Here is a 13,648-nt window from a genome sequence, read left to right as displayed (position 1 = left end):
AAAGTGTGTGTGTGTGTAAGCTTGGTTAAGTGTGTGTGTGTGTGTGTGTGAGTGTGATGGGGTATGTAGCTGTGAGAGGGTATATGTGGGTGTGAGTGCAGGGGTATATGTGTATGCATATGAGAGAGAGTCTGCAATGGTGTGTGAGTATATAGGAGTCGTGAATGCATGGAATGCATTGCCAGCAGTAGTGGTGGAAGCAGGGTCACTAGGGACATTTAGGTGACTGCTGGACATGCACATGGACAGCAGTGAATTGAGGGGTGCGTAGTTTAGGTTATTTTATTTTACGTTAGGATTAATCCTCGGCACAACATTGTGGGCCAAAGGGCCTTTTCTATGTTCTATTGAGTGTGTGTGTGTGTGTGTGTGTGTGTGTGTGTGTGTGTGTGTGTGTGTGTGTGTGTGTGTGTGTGTGTGTGTGTCATGCAGTGTTCCTCCTACACACACACGCACATATAGGTTTATGGGGTGAATTTGTTTTTGCAGAATTACTTTTTATTTTGCTCAAAAACGGCTTGAATCCATGTAACATTCTGCAAAACTGTGCAGAGGGCTTGTCAGTCTGACTCAACATTGGGACACAGACAGACTTCACATCTATTGTTAGAAAAGCTGAGCTATCTTGAGAATGTAATTTAAAAGAAGTGCTGGGATTTATATATCAAAGAATATTCCTAATGTACACTTCCCTGCCCTTTCCCTGTCACCCTGATACAGCTAGACAACCCTTTATCCAAAATCCCAAAATCTGAAAAGCTCCAAAGTCTGAAGGTTTTTTTTGGTGTAGTATTTTTCTCATCACTAAGGTTGGACGTGCAAACAATTAACCCAACTCCATACCCACTCGATGCGTGTTACTCAGATGCGATGTGTGGAGGCATGGCTCAGCACTGGCAGGCCTCAATTTTGTTTCAGGGCCCATTTTACTCACAGTAAGTCTATTCTTTGGAAAGATTTTTTTAAAAAAATTACCATCAAGCTGCCACTTATTCTGAAATTTGAAAAATTCTGAATTCTGAAAACCAGCTGGTCCCGAGCATTTTGGATAAATGCACCATACCCCACTGATCAAGAATCCATTTATCTCAGCACTAAATATACACAAGGCCTCTGTGCTCCAACTCTCTATGGCAAGGAGTTCCAAAGACTCTCAACCCTCTGAGAGAACAAATTTCTCCTCATCTCAGTTTTCAATTGCATGCCTTAATTCTGATGCTATGCCCTCTAGTTCCAGACTCTCCCATGAGGGAACATCTCTTCAGAATTTACTGTGAGAAACCCCTTAAGAATCCTATACATTTCAATCAGATCACACCTCAGTCTTCTAAATTTAAATAAGAAGTCTCCACCTGTTTAACATTTGCTCATAAGGCGATCCCTCCATTATGGGGATTATCCGAATGAACTTTCTCTGAACTGTCTACAGTGAAATAGTTTATTTTCTCGAATAAGGAAAGCAAAACTGCTCACAGTACTCAAGATATAGTCTCACCAGCATCTTTTAAAACCTCCCTGCTCTTATGCTCCAAACACCTTGAAAAAAGGGTCAACGTTCCATTAGCCTTCCAGATGATATGCTGCAACTGTGTTTTGTGCACAAGTACCTCTAAGTCCTTTTATGCTGTTGCTCTCCCCTCCAAAATGAACAAGTTTAAGATTTTTCACATTATACGCCATTTTGTCATCTTTGTCCCCACTTACTTAACCTATCAATATCTCTTACAAGCTGTTGTATCCTTCTTGTAAATTGCCTTTTCACCTCTTTTTGTGTTGTCTGAAAACTTGGCTCCAGTACATTCACTTCTTTCCTCAAAGTCATGAATATATATTGTAAACAGTTATTGTTATAGCACTGACCCATGTCGAACTCCACTAGTCATGGGTCAGCAAGCTGAAAAAAAAAGATCCTGGCAGTCAGAATCACATGAGGGGTGAAGAGCCAAATGTCATCAATATGTCTCCCTCACTCTCTCTCTCACACACACATACATACACACACACACACCTTGATTCGTTCTACCCTATTAGTTTTCCTCCTATAATGACAGAACTGCAGTTTTGAAGGGAGATGAAAGTGGATGGCACAGCTGTTAGCTTTGGTGAAGGGGATTTATGTTCCAAGAAAGAGCTAACACATCTGGCAGCTGGGGTAAGTGACAGCAAGTGAGGGAAAATAGTCTAAGCAATAGTGAAAAAGGTAGAGCGGAAGCCTTGATGGGAGGTGGGTACAGTAACAGCGATAGAGTGAGCATAAGGCATGAGAGAGCAGATGGCACTTACACTTCCTCCAGACTGCTAAAAAACATACAGACTGGGGTGGCAAACTGGGACAGGGCTGACATGGTCTAGTCTAGATTACAGTGGTGCTGGAAAAGCACAGCAGGTCAGCCAGCATCCGAGGAGCAGGAAAATTGGCGTTTCGGGCAAAAGCCCTTCAACAGGAAACACGGTCTGGTGTCATGGCGTCTACTGCAGGAGCTGGGGAAAGGTATGTCCTGCCTTTGTATCATTCCATCCAACAGGACCTCCAGGTCACTACCCATAAAGTGGGGCACTGATTTTCTCTTTTCAGTCATATTGGGGGTAAATGTCAGGAACCATGCAGGATAACTCTCAACTAACAGTATGTGTCCATGTGCAAAGTGACCTATTTCAGATTGGACTAGAGATGCTAATCCATTCCAGGATGTCCCAGCAGTCACAAATGGTTCTGGGTACAGCAAGTGAGAGAATGGGACTAGAATTGAACTCGAGGTATGTCATGGGAATAGGGTTGGCAATTATTAAGGCAGATTTAGTGATAAATGAGTGAGATCTTGTAGAGAGAAACCCTTCATGACAATCAACAAAATTAACACTTAGCCAAGAAAATGTAAGATTTAGCCCAAGGAGTTAAATGCTTGGTTCAAAGGTTGATGTGGGCTAATGGATTTTGCTTCATGGATCACTCACAAGAGTAATGGGGTAGAAGGGAGGCGTACTCATGGACTAGCTTCACACAAACCATGTTGGAACCTGTGTCCTGACAACCTGAATAATGAGGGCTTTACTCAAATTAGAGGGGGCATATTCTCTGGAAATGGGATATGTAGGCTTACAAAGTGAAAGGATTATGGCAAAATTACAAGCAGGCATCTAGATAATGTTGCTCAGACTGAGACAGGAAGGGCCAGAATTTACGGACATTTAAAAATAGTACAGAAGGTCAAAAGGAGAAAAATGGCAAAACAACAAAATGAATGGCCTTTTGTGCACAGAGTGTTTAGAACAAAATAAATAGATGAACAGCACAGATGGAGGTTAATGATCTAGTATCATAAAGTCATTACAGAGTTATGGTTCCTGACATGGTGACAAGCAGATCAAAGCTAGGAACAAACTTAAGGGTTTGTGACTTTCAAAAGGGCAGACAGAAAGGAAAGATAAATGAGGTAACTTTGTTAGTATGGGAAGGAATAAATGTAGCAACAAGATATGATCAGAAGATGTAGAATCCTATTTGGTGAAGTAATGGAAGAAGATGCTGATGGAAGGAATCTATAGTCCTCACAGTGGACCAGGAGTTTTAAGAGGTGATGACTAAATACTTTGAATCAATTTTCATGGAAAAGAACATTAAGAGCATTCCAAAAATAATAAAACAAGAGACACAAGTATTGTTATGTATTACTTCATTGGAAATGGAGTATAAAAACAGGAAGCTCTTGCTAAAACTATCCAAAGCAGTGGTCAGACCACGCTTCGATACAGTGAATAGTTTTGGCCCTTTTATCGAAGGAAAGATAGAATGACATTGGAGGCAGTCCAGAAAAGGTTCACCAGCTTGATCATGGCTATGAATGAGGTTGGAAAGATTAAGCCAATGCTCATGGATTTAGAAGAATGAGGCACGGCCATATTGAAACATATAGATTCAATTGCCTTGACAGGGTAAATGTTTTCCCTTTTTGGAGATTCTAGGGCCAGAGAGTATTATCTCAAGGAAAGGGATTGCCCATTTACAATCAAGATGAGGAATTATTATCTCAGATAGCTGTGAATCTGTGGAATGTTTATCGTTGAGAACTAGGATCCCTACAATGTAGAAGCAGGCCATTCGGCCCACTAAGTTCACATTAACCCTCCAAAGATCATCCCACCTACACCTACCCCACGACCCTATCCCTGTAACCTTACATTCCCCCTAAATGTCACATCTTTATATTGTGGGTGGAAACTAGATCACCCAGAGGAAACTCAACACAGACACAGGGACAACATGTGAATGCCACACCAGGCTGGTGTTGAAATCTGGCCTTAGTGCTGTGAGGCAGCATACCATCCACTGAGCCACATGCCATTGTCAAGGCTAGGTCATTTAGAATACTCAAAGCTGAGATAGCCAGACTTTTAATCAGTGAATAATGTAAGGATTATGGTGAAGAGGCAGAAAAATAGACTTGGAAGTAATAGAGAATGGCTTTGAATCACAGGACAGTACAGAAGGAGGCCATTCAGCCCATCAAGTCTGAAAGAACAATACAGCTCATTGCACTCACCCACTTTTTTCATTGCAGCCATAAAAATATTTTCTCTTTGATAATTATTCAGTATCATTTGAAGGTTGTGACCAAATGTACATTCACTGCACTGAGCCAGTGTTTTCAAATCTTAACCATTCCCTGTATATAAAAGGCTTTCCTTATGTTACCATCTGGTTATCAGATCAGCAACCATCTCATTGAATAAGCAAACTCACTGGGCCAAATGGCCACTTCTGCTCCTACAACCACTGATCGTAAAACTAAAGTTTTATGTTTCTCGACTCAATATGAAATGTCAGTACTCTGTTGCTATTGGAACATTAGAACTTACCAAAAGGGAGGTCTTTCATTTTGGGTATATGGAATTGGTCTCTAATATGTTGCAATTCATCTTCTTGATCCAAATGATTTGCAAGCTTCTCATCAGTAATGCTGCACCCTAAAATGGAGGCAATAGATTCCAACCTGTGAGCTGGGGAATTGTCAGCATGTCGGTCCATGGCTGAGAAGCTGCGATCACTCTAAAAGGGGAAGAAAAGAAATGGGTTACTCACATAAAGTAAATTGCAATTTAAAATGAAATGTTTTTGTAATTTAAAGTCATTCGCACAAATCAGAAAGTGTTCATGCCTGTCTTCAAATGGCTTTCATGGTACTCCTGTATTATTCAGAGGAAGGGTGGGCATGGAAACATGATGTGGCATGTCGGGATTGGATGCAAGGAAGACAAAAGGACAAGAGCATCATAAAACATTTGTAGACAGAGAAACGGAATTAACATTTCCAGTTCATATCAGACTCAAAAGTTTCACTCTGTTTCTCTCTCCACAGACAATGCCAGACCTGCTGAGTTTCTCCAGCATTCTATGCTTGTTATCAGTATTTAAACTTCTGTTTAAAAAGTTCTTGTATATTCAGTGTATATATTATGCATTTCACTTTAAATAGAAATATTGACTAGTAAGAAGATAAATTGCTAATACCAGTTTAAGCTTACTTCTACAGAAATCTTGCTAGAAGATTTAATATCATTTTTACGTGTTGCATGAAACCCTTCACTTGCACAATAATGACTGTCATATAGTTGTGGTTATGCTAGAGGCACTTGGTTCATTCCAACTGAAGAGCAAACGTATCAAAATAACTGGACTCAAATATGTGAGATGTGAGTGAAAATACTCAGCAGCATTATGGGTGTGGCATAGAAAAGTCCTAACAAATATTGCAGGAATCAGGGAGAAGGATTTCCAGTAGTTGCAGTCATAAATAGCACAAAGAAAAGTGTTTGTTGGAGGACAATCATCTCAGCACAAGAGCTTCATTACAGCAGAGGTTCAGTGTCGTGTCCTAGGCTTTAACATCTTCAGCTGCTTCCTCAATGGCCTTCCCACCATCATAATGTCAAAAGTGGGAATGTATATTAATGATTGCTTAGTGTTTCGTACTATTTGCAACTGCTCAGTTACTGAACCAGTCTGGATTTTCATGCATAACAATCTAAAATCAAGGCTGAGAAACAAATAATATTTGCACCCAACAGGTGCTAACCAATTACTATATCCAACAAGAGAGAATCTCTCCTTGGTATCGCCATTGCTGAATCCCCTGCTATGAATATTCCAGGGGTTACTTTCAGGCAGAAATTCAATTGGATCTTCCATTGAAATAGTGCAGCTTCAACAGCAGGCCAGGTGTTGGAAATTCTGCAGCTGCTAACTCATTTCCTAACTCTCCAAGCATGTTCAAAGTTTGGTAGAAGATTTGTAGCTCGGGTGCTCGTTGTTGTGGTTCTGTTCGCCGAGCTGGGAATTTGTCTTGCAAAAGTTTTGTCCCCTGTCTAGGTGACATCTTCAGTGCTTGGGAGCCTCCTGGGAGCTTCACAGGAGGCTCCCAAGCACTGAAGATGTCACCTGGACAGGGGACGAAACGTTTGCAAGACAAATTCCCAGCTCTCCAAGCATGTCCATCATTCATTAGGCACAAGTAAGGAATGTGGTCTAATTTTCTACACTTCCTGGATTATTGTGGCTCTAGAGGTAACAACTAAAGAGGTTTGACACATAAAACAAGTGAACAGAAGAAATAGGAGTAGGTACAGACCACTCAGCCACGCAAGACTGCTTTACCTTTCTATAAGGTCATGGATGATGTGCCCCTGGCCTTACCTCCTCTTCTGAGCCAATCCTCATAGCCCTCAATTCCTCAATCTTATTAAAGTTGACCAAGCTCTTCTTTAGATACTTCTCGTCATCTAACCTCCACAACTTTTTGCAGTCGGTAATTCCAGACATTCTTTATCCTCTGGGAGAACAAATTCCATTCCATCTCAATTTTAAATGAGTGCATCATTATTTCAAGACTCCCCCACTAATGAAAACATCTTCTTAACATTTACTTTATCAAGCGCATTCAGAATCAAAGAATATTAGATCATTGGTTTACAGAGCAGTGTGATGCCAACAGCGTGAGTTCAATTTGCATCATTGGTTTGAGATTACCATGAAGGACTCTCCTTCTCAACCTCTTCCCTCGCTTGTCTGGTGGCCCTCAGGTTAAGTCACCACCAGTCACTTCTCTCTCTAATGAGAGAGCAGGACACTATGGTCCAGTAAAACTATGATGACATAGCCACAAAGGCTGAACCTGTTTAGATATTCTCAATAAAACAATCCCTTCATCCCAGGAAATAGCCTACAGAATCTCTGTTAAACCCCTTCAGTGCCAACATATCCTTTCATAAATAGAGAATACAACTGGACACAATGCACTCAGATGTGGCTTCCCCAATATCCTTTATAGCTGAATCAAGACTTTGTTAGTTTTAAACGCCAACCCCATAATAATCAAGTCCAAAATTCTATTTGCTTTCTTGATTACTTGATTTTTTTTTATGTTTCATGCGCAACACCTAGATACCTCTGTGCTGCAATTTTCTGAGTCACTCTTCATTTAAGTGATAGTCTGACTTTCATTCTTCCAACCAGTCAGGGTTAAATGTATGGAAATGGGTCTAGGTGGGTTAGTCTTCGAGAGTCAATGTGAACTTGATGGACCAAATGGCTTGTTAACACACTGTAGGGAATCTGATCTAAAAAACAATTAATACCAAAGTGCATGACCTCACACTTTCCAAAATTAAACTGTAACTGCCAAGATTTTGTCCATTTATTCATCCTATGTGTATCTTCTTGCAGATTTCTTATGTTCTCACCATAATATATGCTCGCCTACACATTTTTGTACCTTCATAAAATTTGAATACTGAACACTCTTCCTTCTCCAAGACATTAATAAAGATAGTTAATAATTGAAGATTTTGGATTAATCCTTGTGCCAATTATGCCTTTCCAGTTTGAAAAAGGCCCATTAATCCTGACTCTCTATCTTCAGTGTGTTAACAAAGCCTCATATCATCCTGTACATCATCCCCAGTAAAGTGAGCTTCTATCATATGCAATAATCTTTTAATGTGGCAATTTATATCAACTGGAGTAGATTAGGATTATTTTCATTAGAAAGATGGAGGTTGACAGGGTCTACAAAATCATGAGAGGTGTAGACAGAGTGGATAGCAAGAAGCTTTTTCCCCAGAGCGAGGGACTGAATTACTAGGTGTCACGAGTTCAAGGTGAGAGGGGAGAAGTTTAAAGGAGATATGTATAGAAAGTTCTTTGCTCAAAGGGTGGTGGGTGCCTGGAATGCGTTGCCAGTGGAGGTGGTAGAGGTGGGCATGATAACATCATTTAAGATGTATCCAGACCGACACATGAATGGGCAGGGAGCAGAGCAATACAAATCCTTAGAAAATAGACAACAGATTTAGGTAGAGGTTCTGGATCAGTGCAGGCTTGGAGGGCCAAAGGGCCTGTTCCTGTGCTGTAATTTTCTTTGCTCTTTGTTCATATCAAAAATCTTCTGGAAATCCAAATACACAATATCTATGGGTTTCTGTTTATCATCCCTGTTTCACCTACCCTCAAAGACTTCTATTTGTCAAATTTGTCAAACAATATCTCTCCTTTAAAAAACCATGTTCACTCTCTGATGTCAAGCTTTTCTAAATGTCCTGCTATGTTTTCTTAAGAATGGACTCCATCATTTTCCAACAACACATGCTGCATTAATTGGCCTATATTCTTCTACTTCCCATCTCTCTCCCTTCTTGAACAGGGGTGACACATTGGTAAGCTGGAATTCTAGAATATTTCAACCAATGCCTTCACTATCTCTGCAACCACCTCCATTAAAACCCTTGGATGCAGTCCCTCTGGTCCTGGCCATTTGTTTGCCTTTAGTTTAACTCGAATGTCAAATTTTGTGTCCCACAACAGCTGGCTTATAGCTTTGGGATGTTTTTAGTATCCTCCACTGAAAACCGATGTAAAATATTATTTGAAAATAATCTGCCATTTCCTTGCTCCTTATTATGGATTCCTAGTTGCATTCTCCAAGGTCCCATATTAACTGTAGCTATGACTGTGCTGATTGTTTCTTTATTTCTTGTCAGATTACTTTCACAATCAATATCCTTTTTTATTCTCTTTTTAGTGATCCTCTGCTGGCTCCTCAAACAATTGCCAATCCTCTGATCTACCATTAGTTTTTACCACTTGGTATTGCTTAGTTTTTAATTTAATATGCTCCTTGACTTCTTTTTTTAACCACATTCTTCTCATCGAGTCCTTCTTTTTCATCAGAATTTTTGTTTTACTGAACATTGTGAAACATCTGCTTAAATATCTGTCACTGCACATCTCCTGACCTCCCTTCAGTCTATTTCCCTCGCTCACTTTATATTAATCTTTCATTGTACCTCTGTTATGTCCTTATTTAAGTGGAGAGCACTAGTTTGAGATTAGAGTTGTTCTCCCTCAAATTGAATTTGATATTCTACCATCTTGCTATTGCTATCCCCGAGAGGATCGTTAACTATGAGATCTCTTGTTAATTCTGCCTCATTATACATTGCTTAGATCCAAAAGAGCCTATTTCTAGATGAGTTATTTAATGTAGGGCTGGAAGAAACAATTGTTAATGCCCTCACCAAATTCGTCTTCCATGTTACACTTGCCCAACAGATTTGTCTCATCAATATGCAGAGTAAAACCACCCATGACAATTATAGTCCCTTTCAGAGACACAGAAATCAACACACAGTAGTAGCAAGTAATCAGAAAAGCTAAAGGCACGTTGGCTGTTAACTCATAGGGTTTGCAGTGTAAGAGAGGGAATTCTTATTGTAAACCTTACAAGGTGCTGGTGAAACCACATGGAGTCATAGAGATGTACTGCATAGAAACGGACCCTTTGGTCCAACTTGTCCATGCTGACCAGATATCCCAAACTAATCTCGTCCCATTTGGCATCACTTGGCCCATATCCATCTCAACCCTTCCGATTCATATACCCATTCAGATGACTTTCAAATTTTGTACTATACCATCCTCCACCACTTCCTTTGGCAGCTCATTCTATACACCCATCACCCTCTATGTGAAAAAGTTGTCCGTTAGGTCCCTTTTATATCTTTTCCCTCTCACCCTAAGCCTATGCCCTCAGTTCTTATCTCCCCCAGAGAAAAGATCTTGTCTATTTATCCTATCCATGCCCCTCATGATTTTATAAACCTCTATAAGGTCACCCCTCAGACTCTGATGCTCCGAAGAATATAGCCCCAGCCTATTTGGCCTCTCTCTCTCTCGCTCAAATCCTCCGACCTTGGCAACATCCCTGTACATTTTTTCTGAACCCTTGCAAGTTTCACAACAACCTTCCAATAGGAAGGAGACGAGAATTGCACACAATATTCCAAATGTGCCCGAAACATTGTCCTGTACAGCCGCCATGACCTCCAAACTCCTATACTCAATGTTGTGAACAATAAAAGAAAGCATACCAAACACCTTCTTCACTATCCTGTCTATCTGTGACTCTCCTTTCATGGAGCTATGAACCCTGCATTCCAAGGTCTCTTTGTTCAGCAACACTCCCTAGGACCTTACCATTAAGTGTATAAGTCCTGCTCTGATTAGATTTCCAAAAAGCAGCACCTCACATTTACCTAAGTTAAACTCCATCTACCACTCCTCAGCCCATTGGCCCATCTGATCAAGATGCTGTTGTACTTTAAGATAACCTTCTTTGTTGTCCACTGCATTTCTAATTTTGGTGTCAACTGCAAACTTACTAACTGTAGCTCCTATGTTCACATCAAATCATTTATATAAATAACAAAAAGTAGTAGACTCAGCACTAATCTGGTGGCACACCAGTGGTCACAGACCTCCAGTCTGAAAGCAAACCTTTACCATCACTCTCTGTTTACTATCTTTGAGCCAGTTCTGTATCCAAATGGCTAGATCTCACTGTATTCCATGCGATCTAACCTTGCTAACCAGTTTACCATGAAGAACCTTGTCAATGCCTTACTGACGTCCATGTTGATCATGTCTGCTAATCTGCCTTCATCAATCCTCTTTGTTACTTCTTTGAAAAACTCAATCAAGTTCATGAGACATGATTTCCCATGCACAAAGCCATGCTGACTATCCCTAATCAGCCCTTGCCTTTCCAAATACTTGTAAATCCTCTCCCTCAGGATTCCCTCCAACAACTTGCCCACCACCAATGTCAGGCTCTCAGGTCTATAGTTCCCTGGCTTTTCCTTACAACCTTTCTTAAATAGTGGCACCATGTTAGCCAACCTCCAGTTTTCCGGCACCTCACCTGTGACTATCAATGATATAAATATCTCAGCAAGGGGCCTAGAAATCACTTCTCTAACTTCCCACAGTGTTCTAGGGCACACCTGATCAGGTCATAGAGTCAGAGAGTCCTCGAGATGTACAGCACGGATACAGACCCTTCAGTCCAACCTGTCCACGCCGACCAGATATCCCAACCTAATCTAGTCCCACCTGCCAGCACCCGGCCATATCCCTCCAAACCCTTCCTATTTAGATAACCATCCAGAAGCCTTTTAAATGTTGCAATTGTACCAGCCTCCACCACTTCCTCTGGCAGCTCATTCCATACACATACCACCCTCTGTGTGAAAAAGTTGCCCCTTAGGTTTCTTTTATATCTTTCCCCTCTCAGCCAAAATCTATGCCGTCTAGTTCTGGATCTTCCCATCTCAGGGAAAAGACTTTGTCTATTTATCCTATCCATGCCCCTCATGATTTTATAAACTTCTATAAGGTCAACCCTCAGCCTCCGAAGTTCTAGCGAAAACAGCCCCAGGCCTATTCAACCTCTTTCTACAGCTCAAATCCTCTAACCCTGGCAACATCCTTGTAAATCTTTACTGAACCTTTCAAGTTTCACAACATCCTTCCTGGGGACGTATCCACTTTTATCCATTTTAAGACATCCAGCACCTCCTCCTCTGTAATATGAACATTTTTCAAGATGTCACCAACTATTTACCCACATCCTATTTCTTCAATGTCCTTTTCCACAGTAAATACTGACGCAAAATACTCGTTTATTATCTCCCCCATCTCCTGCGGCTCCACACATAGGCCACCTTGCTGATTTTTGAGGGACCTATTCTCTCCCTAGTTACCTTTTTGTCCTTCATGTATTTATAAAAACCCTTTGGATTCTCCTTAACCCTATTTGCCAAAGCTATCTCATGTCTCCTTTTCCCCCTCTTGATTTCCCCCTTAGGTATATTCCTACTGCCTTTATACTCTTCTAAGGATTCACACGATCTATCCTGTAAATATCTGACATATGTTTCCTTCTTTTTATTAACCAATACCTCAATTTCTCTCATCATCCAGCATTCAATATACTTACCAGCCTTTCCTCTCACCCTAACGGGAATATACTTTCTCTGGATTCTCGTTATCTCACTTCTGAAGACTTCCATTTTCCAATCATCCCTTTACCAACAACTGCCATCAATCAGCTTTTGAAAGTTCTTGCCTAATACTGTCAAAATTAACCTTCTTCCAATTTAGAACTTCGACTTTTAGATATGGTATATCCTTTTCCATCACTATTTTAAATCTAATAGAATTATAGTCATTGGCCCCAAAGTGCTCCCCCACTGATACCTCAGTCACCTGCCCCACCTTATTTCCCAAGAGTAGGTCAGGTTTTGTGCCTTCTATAGTAGGTACATCCACATACTGAATCAGAACATTTTCTTGTACACACTTAACAAATTCCTCTCCATCTAAACCCTGAACACTATGGCAGTCCCAGTCTACGTTTGGAAAGTCAAAATCCTCTACCATAACCATCTTATTATTCTTAACGATAACTGAAACCTCCTTACACCATCAAATTTTGGCTCCCTTATCAAAGAAAAGTTCGTCATTGGAGACAGTTCAGAGAAGGTCTACTGGAATGATTCCCAGCATGGAAAGGTTGTCCTTTGAGCAAAGATTAAACCGGTTAGGACTCTATTCACTGGAGTTCAGAAGAATGAGAGGAGATCTCATTGAAACTTCTAGGTTTCTTAAAGGTTTAACAGAATAAATGCTGAGAGGATGTTTCTTCTCCTGTGAGAGGGACTAGTCTCAGAATTAAGTGATGCCGAATTAAAAGTGAGATGTGAAGGAAGGTCTTCTTTCAGAGAGTGAGAGTCTTTGGAACCCCTTGCCACTGAGAGCTGTGGGGGCATAGTCCTTGTGTGCAGTTAGTGCTGAAATGGATAGATTCTTGATCAGTGGGGAATGAAGGGTTACAAGGAAAGGGCAGGAAAGTGGACATGAGTCACATCGAATCATCCATCCTATTGAATGGCAGAGCAGGTTTAAGGGGTTATGTTGCCTTCCACTTCATATGATTTCATGGATCAAGGTTGTCAAAGTTGCTGGGTTGATCCATCAACTTTTGCTTTTGTTTGTTTCAGATCTACACCTTCCACAGTATTTTGTTTTATTTTACTGGTATCTGTGGGTACGTGTTGAGGTAGTGCATGAAGATCTGGTGCCTTTCCTCGGCCACACTTTTGACACAATATAACCAACTGACAAAACATTGACCTTCCTTGTCGAGGGCTCATATATTGCCAAACACCAAGCTCTCAAGTAAATGAATTTCTGGGGTAGACAACTGCACGTCTACGAGAGACCTTACTTTTCAGATATATACGACATAGTGAAAGC

General features: G+C 40.7%; 1 protein-coding gene across 1 annotated transcript in view; it reads right to left on the bottom strand.

Moving 5' to 3' along the window:
• kynu (kynureninase) overlaps positions 1–13,648 on the bottom strand; it is a 213,464-nt gene that overhangs the window by 139,798 nt on the left and 60,018 nt on the right. Inside the window, exon 2 of the mRNA XM_072579727.1 lies at positions 4,858–5,047. Within this exon, the coding sequence (XP_072435828.1) occupies positions 4,858–5,026 (169 nt within the window). The 5' untranslated portion in view covers positions 5,027–5,047. The remainder of the gene's footprint in view (positions 1–4,857; positions 5,048–13,648) is intronic.

This window comes from Chiloscyllium punctatum, chromosome 10, assembly GCF_047496795.1.
Source record: "Chiloscyllium punctatum isolate Juve2018m chromosome 10, sChiPun1.3, whole genome shotgun sequence".
NCBI lineage: Eukaryota > Metazoa > Chordata > Chondrichthyes > Orectolobiformes > Hemiscylliidae > Chiloscyllium > Chiloscyllium punctatum.
Note: the sequence above shows the minus strand (reverse complement) of the source record. Positions and strands in the feature narration are given on the sequence as shown.